At 40.4% G+C, this 18,938-nt stretch overlaps 1 protein-coding gene across 7 annotated transcripts in view; it reads left to right on the top strand.

Moving 5' to 3' along the window:
* Positions 1 to 18,938, top strand: part of IQSEC1 (IQ motif and Sec7 domain ArfGEF 1) — a 281,157-nt gene that overhangs the window by 256,698 nt on the left and 5,521 nt on the right. For 6 of the 7 annotated variants that reach the window (XM_069027864.1, XM_069027865.1, XM_069027866.1 and 3 more), the window contains 9 exons: positions 968 to 1,090; positions 1,843 to 2,009; positions 3,578 to 3,717; positions 5,235 to 5,264; positions 6,444 to 6,569; positions 7,887 to 7,986; positions 11,132 to 11,293; positions 11,960 to 12,136; positions 18,380 to 18,429. In XM_069027864.1, coding sequence (XP_068883965.1) covers positions 968 to 1,090; positions 1,843 to 2,009; positions 3,578 to 3,717; positions 5,235 to 5,264; positions 6,444 to 6,569; positions 7,887 to 7,986; positions 11,132 to 11,293; positions 11,960 to 12,136; positions 18,380 to 18,429 — 1,075 coding nt within the window. The remainder of the gene's footprint in view (positions 1 to 967; positions 1,091 to 1,842; positions 2,010 to 3,577; positions 3,718 to 5,234; positions 5,265 to 6,443; positions 6,570 to 7,886; positions 7,987 to 11,131; positions 11,294 to 11,959; positions 12,137 to 18,379; positions 18,430 to 18,938) is intronic. The other variant, XM_069027872.1, reaches the window with a different exon arrangement.

The following is an 18,938-nucleotide window of genomic DNA, read 5'->3' on the forward strand; positions in this document are numbered from 1 at the left end:
AAGGGTCTGAGAAATGCCAGGCTCTTTGTTTCATTGTGCTTTTGCATAAAAGGAAAAATATTAAAAGCAAGAGGAATAAATTACTTGCTGTTAATCTACATTAGCTACAGTGTTACTGGAAGAAAAAGATGAGCTACTGCAATTTGTCCTTGTATATCTATACATTTAAGAAAAAGCTCTTAAAAGTAGTGGTGGATAGTGCTTTCTGTGGTTTCTGCTTTACAGTGCTGTTACTTGCAGTGATTCATGTCTGGTTATTTCAAAACTAAAAGCTAAGCTTAAGGGAAATTTATAAGCCTCTGATTTTAAAGCAGTCTTTAAACAAAGTATTAGAATGACATAGTTCATGCTGCTGATTATATTAAAATGGTTCCCTTTTGTTTTTTGTCAGCACTGTATTTTCAGAGCAAGAAAGTAATTATTTCTCCATAAATATTAACTGAAAGTCATGGCAAATGACAGGGAGATGAGAATTGCAGTAATAAGAGAGTATCCAAACAAACAAGGTTATTTTTTTTCTCTGCATTTAAGAACGTTCCTAGACACAGAGCCATTTGGTACAGATTATTGTGCCTGCTGCAGGCTGTCTGAGATATGATATTTTGAGCAGTATGAACTATTTATTATTGTTGGAGGCATTGTGGTAGTTGATTGGCCTGGAAGCACAGATCTAATAATTATTCGTGGCAGTGGTACATCACTTACAGTGGTCAGCCATTTGTCATTCCAGCAGCTCTTCTGTTCAAAAAACACAAGGGGCTGCTTACATGTGCACATCCTCATTGATCTGTTATTTTCAGCCTTCCTCACAGCTTACCTGCAATTACTGCAATTGCTGCCAAAAGTTTGAAAAACAATTCCATGAATCTCTGTCAGATGGAAAATCAAAAGGTTTTCTCTGTTCCAAAATCTTACCTTTGGTACTGAGTTGTTAGAAATGGAGAGAAACGATCTGTTTTTGTCCTAGCTGTGTGGTGGATGAGATGGACTTCTCCACAATGGAGCTGGATGAAGCACTCAGGAAATTTCAGGCCCATATCCGTGTCCAAGGAGAAGCCCAGAAAGTGGAGCGGCTCATTGAAGCTTTTAGGTATGATGTGAAATAAATCCCTGTCACCAGAAACCTGCTGCTTTACAGTCAGACTGCAGAGCTGGGGAACTTGGGCATAGCCAAGTTACTTTCCTGATTACTTTCAGTGTCCTCACGGGCTACAAGCACTTTCAAGTATGTCTCGTTTGGGGCAGGTTGCTAAGTATGGAATAGGAAGTTTCATTTGCTGGTGGTGTTCATGTGTGGTATTTGTGTTAATGTAAAGAGTTTTCTCAAAAGTTCTTTCTGGCATCAGTTGAAAAGATACTCAAGGATTTTTGAACAGCTCTAACAGTATATTTGGATTTAGTACTTTATATGAATGGAACTATAAGACCATGCACTTTTTAGGGTATGTATACTCCTAACTTTTCATTAAACACTTCAACAACAGTGGAAGAAAGAGGAGTAACTTACCAGTACTGACACAGCTGTGTGCAGGGCAGGGTAAGATGGAAATCACCACATGGCAGTAAGCCAGAATCAATGCTCTATTCTTACCTGGTGTAGGGGTATTGTCACTGAAAAATATGGGATATAGAAGTTATTGTAGTAAGTGAAGTTGCAGTGGAAGTAGAAACAAACTCCTTGCACGCTCAGGGATTGCCTTATGAAAACATGTGGATGGAAAGGTAATATATGTGTCTGGAAAGGGACTCGTAGCTTGCTGGGGCTGTGGAACACAGCAGTTGGGTTATTTGGTGAATTTGAGCAGTGCCTCCCAGCCCTGACAGCCTCCCTGGTGTTCCCAGCCAGCGTTACTGCATCTGCAACCCGGGCGTGGTGCGGCAGTTCCGCAACCCCGACACCATCTTCATCCTGGCCTTCGCCATCATCCTGCTCAACACCGACATGTACAGCCCCAACGTCAAACCCGAGCGCAAGATGAAGCTGGAGGACTTCATCAAGAACCTCAGGGGTAAGAAACCCTAAGGATAAAGCTCCTAAAAGCTTTTCCCTCAAACTGTCCTTGGAGGGACACTCTGTGTCTTCTGGGAGCAGCTTCATGCTGCTTGCACCTGACTGCCATTTGGACAGACTTGAGTCGTGTCTGTAACAGCAAAACCAGAATTAATTTGGTCATATTTTGTCACTTTTATCTTGTCTTTCTTGAGTGGGTGAGTGTATTGTCAGGACCTTTCATTTTAGGACCAGTAAAACCAAAATACATGTGGTGTTCTGGAGTTTCAGGTCTTGGAAATGAAAGTCCTGTTTGGTGATTTTATTCCCTGAGATTGGTATAAGGTAGCAATGAACGACCTGTGCTTAGCAGATGTTTCAGCTTAGCAAAGTTTAAGTCAGTGCTGAGATTTTATTGTAAAATCCACAAATACTCCAAAAGGCCTGATATGCATCTCTTGGCATAATGCTGCAGTTACATTTGTGGAGTTAGACACAGAACATTCTCTCTGAGCTCCAGCGTGCATGCCAGCAGTCCTTGTTATTGCAGGCATTTTGTAGCAGGCTACCCTGCTGCAGCTCTAAATCACTGCATCACAAAGGGTGGGCTGTGGGAGGCTTGGCCATGGGGGACAGAGCAGACGTGGTTTTGATTGCTTCTGTCTGCAACCCAACTGTATTTTATCACTGTATTTTTTATGGGAGCAGTTGTTCCACTGGGTGACAAAATATTCTGTCTTTGCTTCTGAATGGGAGATAAGAGTTTATTGCTTTAAAAACTTGTTTAGAAAAGAGACATGCATCTCCCTGTCCCCAGAAAATCCAACTTTAAGTCACTTACTGGAATTGGACTCCTTCCACTGCTATTAAAAATTCAGGATCAAGCATTCAAGACAGGGTGGCATTTGTTAGATAGAATGCCATGCCAATGATAATCACTCAGTGCTAAACAATAATATGGGATCTGGGCTATTTTCTTGATTTGTTTTTCCAGGGTAAATTAGTTCTTTTTGAAATCTTATAGGAAATACTGGTTAAATTAATTTTACTGGGTTTTCATAAGGTTCTCACATAGGAAATTATTTCATGAACAGCATTGAGTCATATTGAGACAGAGGCAAAATGAAATGGTTCTTCTGCTTCCTCCCAGTGGTATATTCCTACGACAATGCCATATGGAGGTTTTATTGTCTAAAAAGGAATTTAACTCATTGTAGCTTTAATACCAAACAGAGGAAATGTGAAAGAAACAAAAATCATATAGGAAATCAGCCTTTTTAGGTCCTAGTTTTAGATTGGAGTTTTAAAACAAAACAACAAAACAAATGTGATTTCCATGAGTGTCTTGGTGTATGGGCAGCGAGCTTCTGGACCAAAATCAGTGCTTAAATCATGTCCACACCACTTCTTCTGCCTGGGTGAGGCAGCACAAGGACACGCAGGAGGTGCTGGCTGGCATCTGGGAAAAACCAGCACAAACATCTGCAGCCAGGCAACACTGGGAGTGCAGGAAAACAGAGATTGCCCAGGGTTTTATCCTCTAGTGGTGTTTGTCAGAGCCCTGCTAACAGAAGCTTGGCCCTGCAGGGGTGGACGACGGCGAGGACATCCCGCGGGAGATGCTGATCGGGATCTACGAGCGCATCCGCAAGCGGGAGCTGAAGACCAACGAGGACCACGTGTCCCAGGTGCAGAAGGTGGAGAAGCTCATCGTGGGCAAGAAACCGGTGAGTCCCCTCTGCTCTGCCGTGGGCCACTGGCAGGACAGAGCAACTGAGCTCTGCTGCTCACCAGTACAGACTGGTCCGTAATGGCAAAGGGCAGAAACCGTCAAAATAATTCCCTGCAAGGTTGACTTAAATTCTGGAGTATCCATGCAGATGAATTTTGTTGTTGCAGTCATGGGTGATGATGTTAGGAGTCTTAAAATTCTTTATGTGAAGCTTTACAATTCTGAAATTACACTGAAATATGTGCATTTTCGGCAGTTCTCGTGTTGATTTCTAAAGAATGAAAGTGCTTTGTTAATGTGATGTTATAGAGAACCATATTTCAGAACTTGTGCTGTCAGTTATGGCTCCATAATTTACAAGAGTAACAGAGAACTTCTGTTCACATCAGCATCTTTGTCACCTCCACAGCTGCCTTCGTGACCTGGGATTTGTAAGGGGTCATTTTATCTCAGGACATATCTGGAAATCAGATCCCAGGGATTCTGGTGCTGGGTTTGAGCATGCAAACATAGGATTGTTGTGGGACAAGCCCTCAAATATTTTGCTGTATAAATAAATCTTCAAAGCATTTTTGGAAAAGGAGAGAGAAAAGAAAGGCCACAGCATTTTACCTTCAGTTAAGGAGCACAGAGGTTTTAAGACCAGTATTTTCCATGCTAACCATGGTATCTAATGTGGAGAGGGACCAGTGGATGCCCAGCCTTCCTGAATTCAAACCTTCATCTCAGTAGTCACAAAGGCAGCCCAGAACAAAACCAAAAACCCCAAGACCTGCATGGTTTTGAAGCCATGTATCTGGTTTTTACCATCTCCAGGGAACTTTACTGCAGCAGGGTCTGATGGGCTGGGGGATTTGTTCTTGAGGAAAAGAAAAATCCCAAGATGCTCCCTATAACTGTTAAAGAGCTTTGAATTGTAATCTGTTCTCAGACAAGCCCCAGTCAGCAGAGGGGGGGAAGGGAATGAGGGACCACCAAAAATCTAACTTAGGTCTGTTTCCAGTAAAGAACGTGCTGAGGAGATCTCTTTGAAGAAGAAGAGGAAAGAAAGCAAAATTTTTATAAAAGCTCGTAACTGGTTTTGAGAAGAAGGGAAATAAATACTCTGAAGTCAATATTCAGGCACTTAGGCTTTCATATGAAACTTTGTTTCTGTAATTGGGGATTCAGGTTTATATATAGGCTTCTGTGGGAGATGGTTTTTTCCCATGGTTCTTTTTTTATTCAGACATGTGCCAATTCAAATCCTAAAACTAATCCTGACCTTGTAAATTAAATGGGATTAAGAAAACAATGCCCTTGGTGGAGTCCTAGCTTGAAGGATTCTTCCGGTGGGAGACTTTTAAACTGCAAGAAAATTTAGGAAACAGGCAACAATCTTCATTGATAGCTGTATTTGTTTTTACTTTATAGGCATTTAGTCATAGTCAGAGCGTGCCATATTTACTTGCTATGATACAGTTCTGTGTTTCTCTGAAGTTTAATCAACTTGTATGTGTCTTTCTACTGTAGATTGGATCTCTGCACCATGGACTTGGTTGTGTAGGTATTTCTCTCCTACTCCTTGAAAATTTATAGTCATTGTAACTGGCAGCATTTTCCTAAACTGGCAGTAAGGTGTTCTGCTACATTTTAGAATTTTAAATTACTGCTGTTCTTTCAGGCAAAATTTTCTAAGTGTTATAGTAAAAACTCTCCAAAGTATAAAGGTTTTCTTAAAAATGTATTTCCCAGGGCTTCTTAATTTATTGCCAAGGGTCTTCTAGACCTTTCAGTACACTTTTTATTTATTTTATATAATATTATCATTGTAGAAATTAGCCAGTAAGGAATAAACAAATAGTTAAAATCACAGTTGCACCTCACCTTTCTACATGAGCTGTGGTGTGTTTATTCTTTCTGGTCCACTGGAGAATTCAATGATACTCTGGAAAGATACTGCCAGTTAATTTTAAAGTTCTGAACAGTAGATGAACATTGAAAATATTGATGCCAGATTTAAATTACAGGCATGGTCAGTAATAAAGCTAAAACTGTTCTTATAATGCACCAGTTTATGGATTTTTTTTGTGTTGTTAATCAGATCTCACCATCTGCATTTGAAAGAAATTTAAGTCTCACTTAGCAGCTTCAGAGATGCCTTCAGCAGACATTTCAAATAAAAACATGGAAACTCAGTCTTGTTTTTCTTGCTGGCTTGAGAAAATAAGACAGATTGAAAATGCATTTACTTTGTCCTGATGTCACCATCTCCCTGGTATTAGGGAATGAACAAATTGAATTAACTCGGTGGCTGATAAAAAGTAACCTACGGCATCTCACAAAACCTAAAGTTGCTTTACATCCTTCTAATGATAATGAAAATACTCGTGGAAGCAACCATGCCTTGCTTTGAGCTTCCACTCAGGTTAATCTCAAGTTCTTTCATGTTTTTATCATTTCACAAAATAAAACTCTAGCCCCAGTAGAGCTTCCACTGGCATCCCTGTACAGGGCAGCAGGCTGTTAAGAGAGCATTTTAGAGAGGAACTTTGAAGTTTGAATGTCGTGCAAGTTTGTCACACAAACTCCTTATGTTCCTGTTGTTGGTTCTTTGGTTGAAAGGTCTAATGGGCTTAGAGGTAAAAATATTTGAAGTATTAAAAAAGATTCTGTGTCTGAAAAATGCTCTTTGTTGGCTAAAAGTTGTTATATGAACCATGAGTTTTTGTATTATTGCAGGTGCTCTCCCTCCCCCACCGGAGGCTTGTTTGCTACTGTAGGCTGTTTGAAGTTCCAGATCCAAATAAACCTCAGAAGCTTGGATTGCACCAACGAGAAATATTTTTATTTAATGATCTTCTCGTGGTATGTATTTCCAGGCAGAGAGAGTGAGGTATTCAGAAATCCTATCTCCATGAAATCACTGGCAATCAAGTACATGAGCATTCCTAAAAATAAGTATCTGTTTCCCTGTACTCCATGAATCCTGGGATGATTAAGAGATTTATATCTTAATTTTTTTAACTCTCTATAATTTGCTTTTAAACTGAAGCCTTTTATTGATGGCTACACTCTTTGTAAGAAGGTATTTGATGAAGTAGCTTTTACTATAAAGAAAAAAACCCTCACCTTCAGTTCACCCCTTGCCCTAATGGATAAACAGAGACATTATTTATGCCATGAATAATGAATTCAAGGTACCTGTGGAAAACCAAAATTACATCCTACGTTGTATTCCCCAGATGTTCTATAAGCCAGATCTGTCTGTGCATTGAAATAGGAATAGGATCTGTTGAAACAGATTTTACAGTTGACTTTACTTCCCAGTGTGCACTTATCCTCACAGACTTTAACTTGACCCAGTCTTTTGAAAAGCAAACATACAGAACTAAGGACAGCTTGGAATTATGTGGTTGATTTACTCTTAAAAATAGGAAAATTTGTTGCACTCCATTTGGAATGTACTTGGCTGTTACCTGAGAACTGAGACCCACACTAAATATTTTATATTTTGTTATGAAAAAGGCACACCTCACACACACAATGTATTGTGTGTAGTTTTTTACATACCTGCAGACCCTAAAAGCAGGGATTAAATAAAACCATTAATCCTTTTGCTTCTGAGTGTAACCTGGGAGTTGTAAATGGGAGCTTGAGTGGAAACTGGTAGAACATTGTCACCTCTGGTTACAGGTTTTCTGCTATTTTTTATTACTTACTCAGATATCAGTAGCTTTATCAAACTGTTTGGGGAATAATAGAGACAAAATTTGTCAGTGTGGTAGCACCTAAATCTGGCGGGGCTTAAGGATAATTTAAATATATTTTCATTTTTTGCTAGCACAGAAAGGATGCACGGTTATTTTTGGCTTTGGAATTTCAAGAAGTAGAGTTCTGGAGAAGAGAGAACATGAAGGCTTTGTGTCTGGATAAAATATTAACCCTTCTGCTTTAGAGAGGTGATGCTGCAGAGCTCTGGTTTCTTCAGTAGCAGGAGATTAAAGACAGCAGTTGCATTTTAAAAAAAAAATGTAAAAAATGACAAGTGCATATTTCCTGACAGATTTATGGCTTTCTTTTAAATAAAATTCTTTCTCTTATGCTAATTCTTCAGAACAATAATTTTCCACAGGCACATTTGGTAGAAGGAATATTTCACTTTGTTTATTTGATATCTTTCAGGTGACCAAGATTTTTCAGAAGAAGAAGAATTCTGTTACATACAGTTTTCGACAGTCCTTTTCCCTCTATGGAATGCAAGTTCTTCTCTTTGAGAACCAGTGTAAGTATTTCCTCTCTTTTTAGAGCACCACTATGTTCATAAGTAAAACAAAAATGCTGTAAGTGAAAGGGATGGACAGGGCTTGATTCCGAGTTTAGGAATTAAATTGCTCTGGATTTAACTTAGTTCTAAAGTTTAAAAGAAGATGTGTCAGCATATAAAACAGCAAGGCTGCTGCTAGAGTTTTTTGGTTGTAGTCAGAACCCAAATCTCCCCAAATGTGTTTGTGATTACTTGTAAAGAATAAAATGATTGTCAAGAAACAAACACATCTGTTGCTGAGTCAGTGGTAACAGCTAGCTGGAACTGAGTGGTAATAAATAATGACTCTTATAATGATATGTGTAATTCAAAACACTATTTAATTTATTTTCCTGATTTATGGCATACACTTTGATTTTCTGACACCTTTTGTTTATGTCTCTTGCAATCTGCATCAGTCCAATATTCTTTTTATCTTTAATGCTTCTTAGACAAAAGCCCAAATAATTTGCTAAAATCCTGCTGCTGAACCCAAAGACAGCATCAGTAGTGAGAGCAGAGCAGAGTTGTTTGTGTGGAACACAGGGAGACAGCCTGACTGAATTCATGGTCTGTGACCAAACCTTCACCCCCCTGATAAATTGGGTACAGCCCAGTGTGAGCTGCAGTAGTTCCTTTGCTTTTCTGTCATGGAAGGTTCTCAGTTTTGCCTTGTCCTTGAGAATGTGCTCCCTAAAAAGCCGTTGTTGTTACTGAGTCAAAGCCTCTGGAGATTTCCAAAGGGAAGGTTTTGCAGAGCTCACAGCAGCTCTGTAGCCCACAGATTATTTCTATGCTTACACATGCATTCTCCCTCTCTTGTGCACACATTAGAGGATATAAAATTCACTTTTGGAGGGGAAGGCCAACTAAGTCTATCCTGGATTCTACTAAAAATAGAAGGATTTATAATTCTCTGATGCCGTGTTAAATAAAATAAATATATTTTTAAAATACAAGCATGCTAAGTAGAAACACTAATCAAATAAACTTAAAAATATCTATAGGGAATCAAGAAGCAAAGGATTGGATTCCTCCCAGTGAACTGGAGACATTTTAACTGAGGCACTTCAGCAGGGCTTCTGAGTTGAATTCCCTGCAGTGAATCAGTGAGCAGACTGTACTGTAGTGTTGGTGCCTCTTAGGTGGGGTGCACTATTTTCCAGTTGGGGAAGAGATGTATTTGTCCCCTGTGATGTGTAAAATTCAATATTCTTGGTCTCCCCTGTCCCCAGCAAGCTTTGGGCTATTTTGGCCAGAGCTATGAGGAACTCTGTGTGGAGCAGCTGTCACAATCAGCTGGTCTCAAGGGAATAAAATTCACTGCTGCTAAAGCAGAAGCAACAAAAATATTGGTTTGGCTGCTGGTGAGGCTGAACAACTTGGTTGGCACTGGTGATAGAAGAATGGACTTTTAATGATAGAAGTCAATTATGTTGAGGGATGGATGAGGGAAAACAATGTCACATATCTCTAATAAATAAATAGGCCATAAGGGAAGTATATTTTACATTCTCAGTCAAAATCACTAACAAGATATAGAGGGGGATCAGATCACTTAGGAGAGAGTGTGCTGAAACCCAGAAATACTGATGTGGGTGTTTCCTGATGCTTGATCAACACAGTGTAGAGAAGTACCTCTGGTAATTAAATATGTGTGTTTGGTTTGTGGAAATTCCTTCTTGGTTCATCTGTGGGGGCAGCCCAGGTGACTTTGGGGATGCCAGCTTTCCTTATTTGGTTTCATAAGCATTTTTACTTTTCCCCTGGAGTGGTGCAGAGCTGTTTGCTGCATTCCCTGTGCCAGTGCTCCCAACATCCCACCTGAGCCTGCCCAGCACTGGGGACTTTGGCTGGTTTTCTGTGTGAGGTGTTGACAGCAGATCCCAGCAAGACCCCCAAATCCTTCCTCCCTCCTTCCCCTCTGCACCCTCTGAGCCTCGGGACAGTTGCTCTGTTTTCCCTGACGACTGTAAATGGACTTGCTTCACTTTTAGTGCAGCTCTGATCTGGGAGTTAAAGTACCCTAAAAAAGCCAAAGTTAAGGTATCCTAACAAAGCCAAGCACGTGCACTGGTTTCTCAATAGTTGAAGTCTTGTTGAAACCTCATGGCTTTGAGGGAGTAGAGTGCCTCACATCATCTGCTGGCTCTTGAGGGAAAGAGGTTTTAGTACATGGGAGCCCTTGAACTTGGGCTCAAATACTTAAATAAATATTTGAGAGCTTTAGCAAGCCAAGAGGGGAAGGCAGCTGAGTAAAAGAAAACATGGAGTTAAAATGCACATATTGAGGTTTGCTGACACCCCATTGCTCCAGATCTCTGCTTCAAGCAAAGACTGATTCTGTTTTCTACAGCAGAACGTATTTTCATTCTGAGTATCTTTCTGTAAATGAACCTTCTGTCTCAATCAGGAGGTACTTCTGACCAGCTGTTAAAATTTCAGAAGTACAGCTAGAAAAGAGGCAAAGACAGTTTGCTGAAAAATCTGCCTTTTATTATGAAAATGTCCATCATATGGGTCAAAAGAGGGGTGAAAAATCCAAACCAGTCCTTTTACTTCTTCAGTATGTGATTTCACAGATGATGTTAACTTTATTTAAAAGAAAAAAAAGGAAAGTGGGATGTACAGGGAAGACAACTCAATAGGAAATACTAAATCTGTACCTGCTTGTGTGTTTGTCTTCCTGCAGATGGTGAGTGTAAAGTCAAAGACAGTTTGTAGCACTTCAAATGTCTCCAAGTAGCCTCTAAACTCAGCAAAGCTTTGGTCACAAGTGGGTAAAGTAGGTCATGGGACCTGTTCCATGAAACAAAAATTATCCCCTTAGTTTTTTGCCTTTTTTTTTTCCTAGTGTTTTTCATATATATTGTATACTGTACCTTAAGGGTAAGAGCTACATAAAGATATCTCTCAATATTTGTTCAGTACTTGACAGTTAAGCTGTTCCAATGTACCTTAGGGATTTTTATTCTAATTCTGTGCCGTCAGACTTTTATTTCTCTGACTTTGTATTCTCTGTGGTAATATCAGTAAAAAGCTTTCAGTTTTGGTGGGTATTTTTATTAAAAGAAAAGCAGTTGGAATAATCAGAGCTTAGTTTGTCTTGACATTTTTCTTCCAGATTATCCCAATGGCATTCGGCTCACGTCAGCTGTTCCAGGAGCAGATATCAAAGTACTCATAAATTTCAATGCACCAAATCCTCAGGACAGGAAGAAGTTTACAGATGATTTGAGGGAGTCGATTGCAGAAGTTCAGGAAATGGAAAAGCACAGAATAGAGTGTAAGTACAAAGGTACATATAATAGAGCATTTTCCAGCTAATCAAAATAAGAAAATTCTGAATATGTGTATAACACATTAGAACTCCTTAAAAGTTCAAAATAATGTGGGTTTTTCCATGACTTTGACTCAAGAAGGAGGAAAAACCAATAGTGCCTTAAGCCCCAGCTGAGTTCATTGACTCCTATTTACTGCAGTGTAGCTGTAATGGGAGTTTATCCTGGACAAACTGCAAATAACAATGGACAAAGGAGAGCTGGGCCTGTGATTTGTAGCATAAATTACAGCAAGATTTTTAGGGATAATTTGGACAGAAGGGAGATGGATCTGTGATCTGTAGCATGAATTCCAGTAAGGATTTTGGGGTAGTTTACATCACACTGAAATGCTCAGTGATGGCCCTTCCAATAAGCTGAATTTTTCTTCGTTTCCGTGTTGCTATTCCTGTGGTCCATAAGGAAGCCATGGTACAAACTGATGTTTTACTGATAGTCCCGTGAGTCTCTAAACGTGAGATTTCATCCCATTTTTCCCCAAGAGGCCCTGTTCCACATGGCAGAGGGGTGAAGCTCCTCTCTGGCCGTTGCTCCCCTGCAGACACAGGGACGTTCCCCATCGTTTTATCCCAACAAACACCAACTGCAAAATCCCCGTGTGTGTGTTGCAGCCGAGCTGGAGAAGCAGAAGGGGGTGGTGCGTCCCAGCATGTCCCAGTGCTCCAGCCTGAAGAAGGACTCTGGGAACGGGACCCTGCCCAGGGCGTGCCTGGACGACAGCTACGCCGGGGGCGAGGGGCTGAAGCGGAGCGCGCTGAGCTCCTCGCTGCGGGACCTGTCCGAAGCAGGTAAGCGCTGCCTCTCCTCCCTGGCTCTCTGCATGCAAAGCTGCCTCCACCGTGCCCACAAAGCCCAGCTCGCTCTGGGCCTCCAGAAATAGCAGTGTTGGAATCTCACACTTCCAAATAGCTCCCCCCCCCCCCACCCCAGCTGGCACAGCTCGTGGTTAATTTGTGTTTGGGTTTTTTTTATCCTCATTCTGTTAAGCGGCCGCTGTTTGGAAGCATTTAAGCCGTTGTAGGTTGCTATAGAAACTTTTAAAGGACAGTGAAGACAGAGGAAAAATTGTAAGTTTTTAATAAAACAGAAATGATTGACTTGTGCTAGGAGTAATTCACTTGGTTTTCCTTTCTTTTTTTTCATCTCCTTTGCTTCTTCCCCCTCACAGAGTAGGCCTAGAAAGGAAAGGAAAGCTGGTCTCTGTGTAACGAGCGCTTTCTGTGTATTCTGTGCTCAAGTGTACCTGTGTCACCACCGGGATGAATGAAATTGAGTGAAGCCCTACTAAATTCTGTCTAGAGTGGTGTAATTCAGTGTGTCCCTGATGCTCTTCTCTTGTTCTGTAACTCAGACATAGCTCCTAATTCTTGCAAAAGAGGTGGTTGTGAAGTACTCTTGTCAATAGAACCAAAGAAGCCCTAGTGGACAAGAATGCTGATAACCCACCAAGCCACTGATGTGTCTTAAGTTTTATTAACTGATTAAAACAGCTAAAGACTGGAAAGCAGTGGTGGTGGGATTTTTTAGCCAAAGTAAGCCAGGGGAAGTTTGGCTTGTTTTTATTTCATGGTTTGCCTCACACCTGGCATAGCCATGTAATCTTTCAGTGTTCAAGATTCCTGTCACTGACAAGAACTCTTATCCGAACACCATGTCCACTATTCAGAAAGTACTTCCAGGGATAGTAGCAACTTTATTTTTTTTAATTACTTGCTTTTTAGTTCATAGGCTGTGTTACATACTCTGCTTTGTTCTTTTAATTGCAGTGATGATGTACAGTGTAGTCAGCATTTCAATGTTCTGTATATCTTTGGTAGTAGACACTACTTACCTATTTCCTTTTTTTAACTAAAGAAGAGATTTTAGCTATGCTGCAATAAATTGTTGTAAACTGAAATGATAGCCTGTGTTTTGTGGGTATATGTATGTGCATACAAATATGTAGAGAGTGAGCTCTTTCAATTCTTTTCTTCTCTGTTTAGGCTTTCATACCCATATCTCCATGTGCTTCATTAAAAAGACTTAGGCCCTTGATCCAAAATCAGGCTGAAGTGGAATATTGGTGCTTGCTTGGCTCCAGTGGATTTTAGATCAAGCCCTAGTCTTCACCACTTTTATGTCTCTAATTTGAGGATACTTCATCATCCTTTTCCATCGTTTTGGTTTTATTTCATTAGAATGAGAACTACCATATTGTTAATATGTGAGTTCAGTGGGTATCTGTACCCTAAATGTGATTTCTGAATAATTTTTTCATTCCATCAGAATTACTCATCCCTCTCTTTCAAACACTGCCATGTATTTGAATTCATATTATGGGTTTAATTCAACAAACAAGCATTTGTAATCACAACCCCATTTCACAGGGCATGCCTACAACTGGCATGCTTATTACTGAAAATAACCTTTTTCCATGACAAAAAGTAGAAATCACTCACAGACTGCAGGGTTTATCAATGAGTTTGTTAAACCCAACTAAACTTAATTTTAACTTGAAATAGCTGAGAATTATGGAGAGTTTGTGTTTGGTCTTGTGCAGTGCAACTGACTTGAGAAATGACCTGCCTGTTATGTGCTTTGTTATTTAATGGAGTGACTTCAGGGAGATGGTCCATGTCTTTCCTGTCTTTTCTCAGGGAATAGCTTGCATGTGAGGCTAATTTTATTTTTAATATGGGAGAGATGCTCCATAGAAAAGCAAAGACTCTCTTTCAGTTAGGAAGATACTGCACCCCAGTGATTATCCCATATTAAATTGCTTCTCTAAAATGGGACTGAGTTAGGTTGCCTCAAATCTTCTTTTTGTGGATGAAACACAGGATCAACAAGGAGGAAGAACAGGAGTGTGTAGGAAAGTGGATTTTTAGAGAGGCCCTTTCTACATTTAATCAGAAATAAGTCTAATAAACATGAGAAAATGGCCTGATTGCATATTTATGCAGTAAGGCAGGTAAATGTCCAATGAACATTGCAAACCCAAATTTTTAGCTGTTTATTCGGTGAAGGGAAATGTGACTGAACAGCATTTGGCTGCACAGGGACATGACAGAGCTATTTAGGAAAACAATCCATTGCTGTCCCCCAGACATCCCAGTAAATGGTGGCTGTGGAAAATGACTTTAAATTTCTCTGAGTGATGATTCAGAAGCTTCCGAGATGTGACAAATGCTGATACCCTGACTGATTCTGCCTCCTAAGCTGGAAATGCACAGAAAGGTAGGATTTGTCCATCAGGAATCATTTCCTGAGGGTGGCTCCATGCATTTGCCACAATAGCTCAACTCACAGCTGTGGAAAGGGTGTGCTGAGGGTCTCTTCATTTGAGAGATGCTGTTGTTCCTTGTGGATTGACAGTTCTCTCCACGGAATATAAAGCAGAATGTGGCATCCAAGTGTTCCAAGATGTGAATATGTTAAAAATATTTAGTGCTTTATTTTTCTCAAAAGAGAAATGAGTCATTTTTATTGCACATTCTTGAGCTATAGTCAAGGAAGAACTTAATTTATTTGTTCCAGACTTTGAAATTCTTAATTTATATAAAAATATTAGAAGCCAGACAAATTTTAATGCATCTAAAGCTGAGTTTTATGAGTTTACAGAAAGATGGGGAAAGTGTGACGTTCCCTCCTGGCCACTATTCCACAGGAAGGATGATTTGGTCACTAAAGCAGAGCAGGAAGGATTGGACTGGTTGTGTTTCCCAGTCTGTATCTCTCCCACTTTTCAGGACTGATTTTAGGTCCTTTAATTTGAATTCCAGCCACTTTGAGTTGCTGGGGGACCCAGTGCTTTCACATTGAGTTTACAGTGGAAATCAAGCTTTATTCCCACATCCCTAACCCATAAGGTGGGAATAATATTTACACACTGAACTGGTTTAAAAATTGTGATTTTATTGTTTTCCCCAGTGTTACACAACTGGTATAGCCAGGCAGGACTGCACAAGTGCAGGGTTGTACAGTGGTTCCTATTATTGAGAGCTGGACTTGATTCAAAACAGCCACAGACCAATAAAGACAGCTTCAAACCCAAACCAAAACAAAAACATCAAGTATTTCCAGGATTAAAATAATTCTGTTTCAGTGTGAGATCTTAAGACTATACTTGTTTCACACAGAAAACAAGATGAAAATGTGAAGGTTACGAAGAGTCTTTTCCCCCTCAAAAGTGGTCTCTCTAATGATTGGAGAGTAATTTAATTTCAAACTTTTTTCCAAACTTTTTTCCCCAAGACACACAAAGTCAGTTCACAATACAGTGTTTAGCTATCAGTTATCTCACTGGCCCAGAAGAGAGTCTCAAGAACTCCAGAGTAGCAGTGAGAAATATTTCCATGTACTGAAGTGATCTGCAGCCTGAGCTGTGAGATCACCACGCATCCTGTGATGTGTGTCCTGCACACCTCCATTCTGCAAGGTGCAATGGATTTTATTAATGAAGCTCAATTTTCTTTTGGCATGGTTAAGTTTGTAAAGATACTGTAATCACTTCATACTTCTACTATAAATTTGAAATATTCTTGGCCCCATATAATGCATGTTCATATATGGGACATACACTTGTGTAAGTTAAAGATATTTCTTACAAGGAATATTCATATCTAACATCAATGAATTGTTGGAATGAATCAGAAAAGGTTAAATTGATTGAAATTTAGTTTTATAAAAGAAATTAAAGCCCACTCTAACAGCCTTAAAAAATTAAAATAAGCATAACATGTTAAGCAAAACTAATCTTCAGATTTGATAAATACCACTTTGCTTTATACCACAGCTACTAATTAGCCTGCCAGTACATGCCTAGATGCAATTTCAGTCGAGATTCACCATTTTCCTGAGATGCATGTGAAGGCTGGAGCTCTAGGGAGGCATTTCTGAAATGGGATGCCATCCCAAAGACCAGGGAACAGTCTGGAGTAAACACACATTGGCAGGGGGAATGCTCCAGGGGATTTACTGAATAGCCTTCCCATCACACTGCATGTCAGCACAGAATTGGGTTCAGTTTGTTTTTAAGAAAGTGAACAAAGCCTCTGTACAGTGATAGTGCCTATCTGAGGGAAATTACAGGCATTTTAAGTAGGATTTTTCTGTTTGTTCCTGGCTTTGCAAGTACTACTTTGCCCTGAAGTTATTCTGAGCAAAATTCCATCTGTCGCTCTCTGTCCGTATTTACTGTGTCCATGGTTATTTGATCAGACTGTGACTCCTGCCATATGCAAAAGGCATTGGATTGTTGTGTTTTCCTTCATTTTTGGCCACGTTTAATGCCCCGTGTCAGCTCTCAGTCTTATTTGCAACCCTGACTGCTAAGTTCCGAGGTGGCTGTCGCAGTGTGTTTGCATCAGCAAGCAAGAGTGATTGGAGTGTTAATCAGTACTAATCCCATTATCAGAGCAGAAAAATATCAAAGCCTGACTAGAAGTCAAAATAAGGGATTATCAAGCCCAGTTTTTCTTGGGGGGCTCATAAAATAGTACAGTTCTGGTTTGGCTGAGGCTAAAACTGCAGCAGGCGATGAAGCAGTGAGCTTTTGACAAAGAGCCCAGACAGGGGAATCGTTCCAAATCCCGATGAATTTAGCAAGTCAAACACAACACCTTGACCACAAATGCCTTCCCCTCAAGTTAATGTCACTGCAGAGTGGTTTGTTCTGGGGAGCAACTCTTGGTAAGAGGGGAAAATGTTCCAGTAGCCTGGAACTGTAGCTCTTAAGAGAAATTTGTGTTTCAGGGCAGCGTCCTGTGACCAACGAGGTCAAAGTTACGCTTGTAAATCCAGCAGCTGGTAGTTTTTGATCATACTGATCCTTTGGGCAGTCTGTATTGTTCTGTGACCAGTTCCAGTGTTCCCTAGTTCTGATCCCAGGTGGCTTTGGGGTGTCTGTGATGAGGGTACATCGCTCATTGGTTCAGTGATGCTGAAATCCTCACATTCTCCCCCAAAACCACCTCTCTGAGTAGAAGATTCTGAAGGCAGCAATGTGCCAGTGCAGGGTGGAGATTGTCTTTGCTATTTGGCCTTGCAGGAAAGCAAGGAGAGAGCTTTGAGAAAGCTTCGGTTTCTAAAACCACGCCGATTTTAGGGAAGCTCTGAGTACGTGAGGGCTCTTCAAAGCTCAGCTTTGTTTCTATACCTTGCCAGGAAAGTATTCTGAAACTTTGCAAAGCAATGCTCCCCAAGCTATGTTCTGAAAATCTCCATTTCCACTGCAGCCAGATGCTATTTTCTCTGCTGTGAAGTGAGAAAGAAAATCTGGGATCCTGTGTCCTATACAGCCACTGAGGTCTTCTGGCTCTTTAGGCAGAGTCTGGAGTTTCACGTGTGGGTTTAGGCAAATGTCTTTGCAATTTGAGACTGTTGGAGGGCAAATCCACCATACTTAAGATAAAGCACTGCACAGCTAAACAAACAAAATCTAGCCATAATGTCAAGACAGATTCCAGATTTACTGATCAAAAATTAAGTTTAGTTTTTTTTAAACCTCATGAAAGAAGATTGTATGAAATCCACTGAGGTTCAAAGCTGAAATTGAAAGGATAAAATTGATGAAACAATAAAACCGATGAAGATGATAAAACCGATGCCCCTCACAGCGCCCCACACTGAAGTTCAGAATATTTCGACATTAAATTTTGCATTTAAATTAATGCCACCCCACAAGTATATCTCAATGTTTAAAGAAAAAAAAAAACCTTCATAGCCAATTAGATTCCAGGAAACCAACCGATTTCAAATCGCTGCTGCTCAGCACCACAACCACAGCACTAAACCCAGCCGCTAAAACACACGTACTTTAAAGAGTTGTGCAAACCTAAAAAAAAATAATCACACCCCGCTCGTGCTGGTTGATTCACAACGACGACAACCCTCCAAATTACCACTCAACCCCTTAAAACCCAGCCAGGTGCAGAGAGTTGCAGTCCCTGCTGGCCCAAAGCTGTGAGGTTGTGCGGCCGGCGCGGGGCCGCAGCTCTTGGGCGCCGGTCGTGTCGCAGTCTCTAATCTCTGCTGTTGCATGTCCTGGGCAGGCAAGCGTGGGCGACGCAGCAGTGCAGGATCGCTAGACAGCAATATGGAAGTAAGTAGGAAGTTCCTGATGTCTAGCTGGATGTGATGATGTGCATTTCAAACCTTTCTTTTATATACATATATTTTTTTGCTCTTTTTTCTTCTAACATATATATATATATATATATAACCTGCCTGCCACAAATAAAATGCATGCCTAGGCTACTCACTCCATATTCTTCCAGCTTACAAAGCACTGACAGCTTGTTTTAGAGCAATGCCATTTTTGGTTTGAGCTAACCTTGTTCCCTTTGTTCCTGCAAGCATGGTTAAATGGATATGATGTGTCCTTTTGCCACCATTTCAGTCTGGTCCCAGCTTAAAAGCCCACTTGCTCTTTGTTACCAAGTACACTGTTCTTGCTGTTTGATATTTAGCTATAACTATTGACTGTCATGCTCAACCATCCCCATTGCTTATTTTCGAGTTCAATTGCTAAATGTATGCAGTCATGACACCATGGAATTGCACAGATAGGGCATGGGAAGATAAAAAAACTATTAAGATAGGTGAATTCAA

This window comes from Aphelocoma coerulescens, chromosome 12, assembly GCF_041296385.1.
Source record: "Aphelocoma coerulescens isolate FSJ_1873_10779 chromosome 12, UR_Acoe_1.0, whole genome shotgun sequence".
NCBI lineage: Eukaryota > Metazoa > Chordata > Aves > Passeriformes > Corvidae > Aphelocoma > Aphelocoma coerulescens.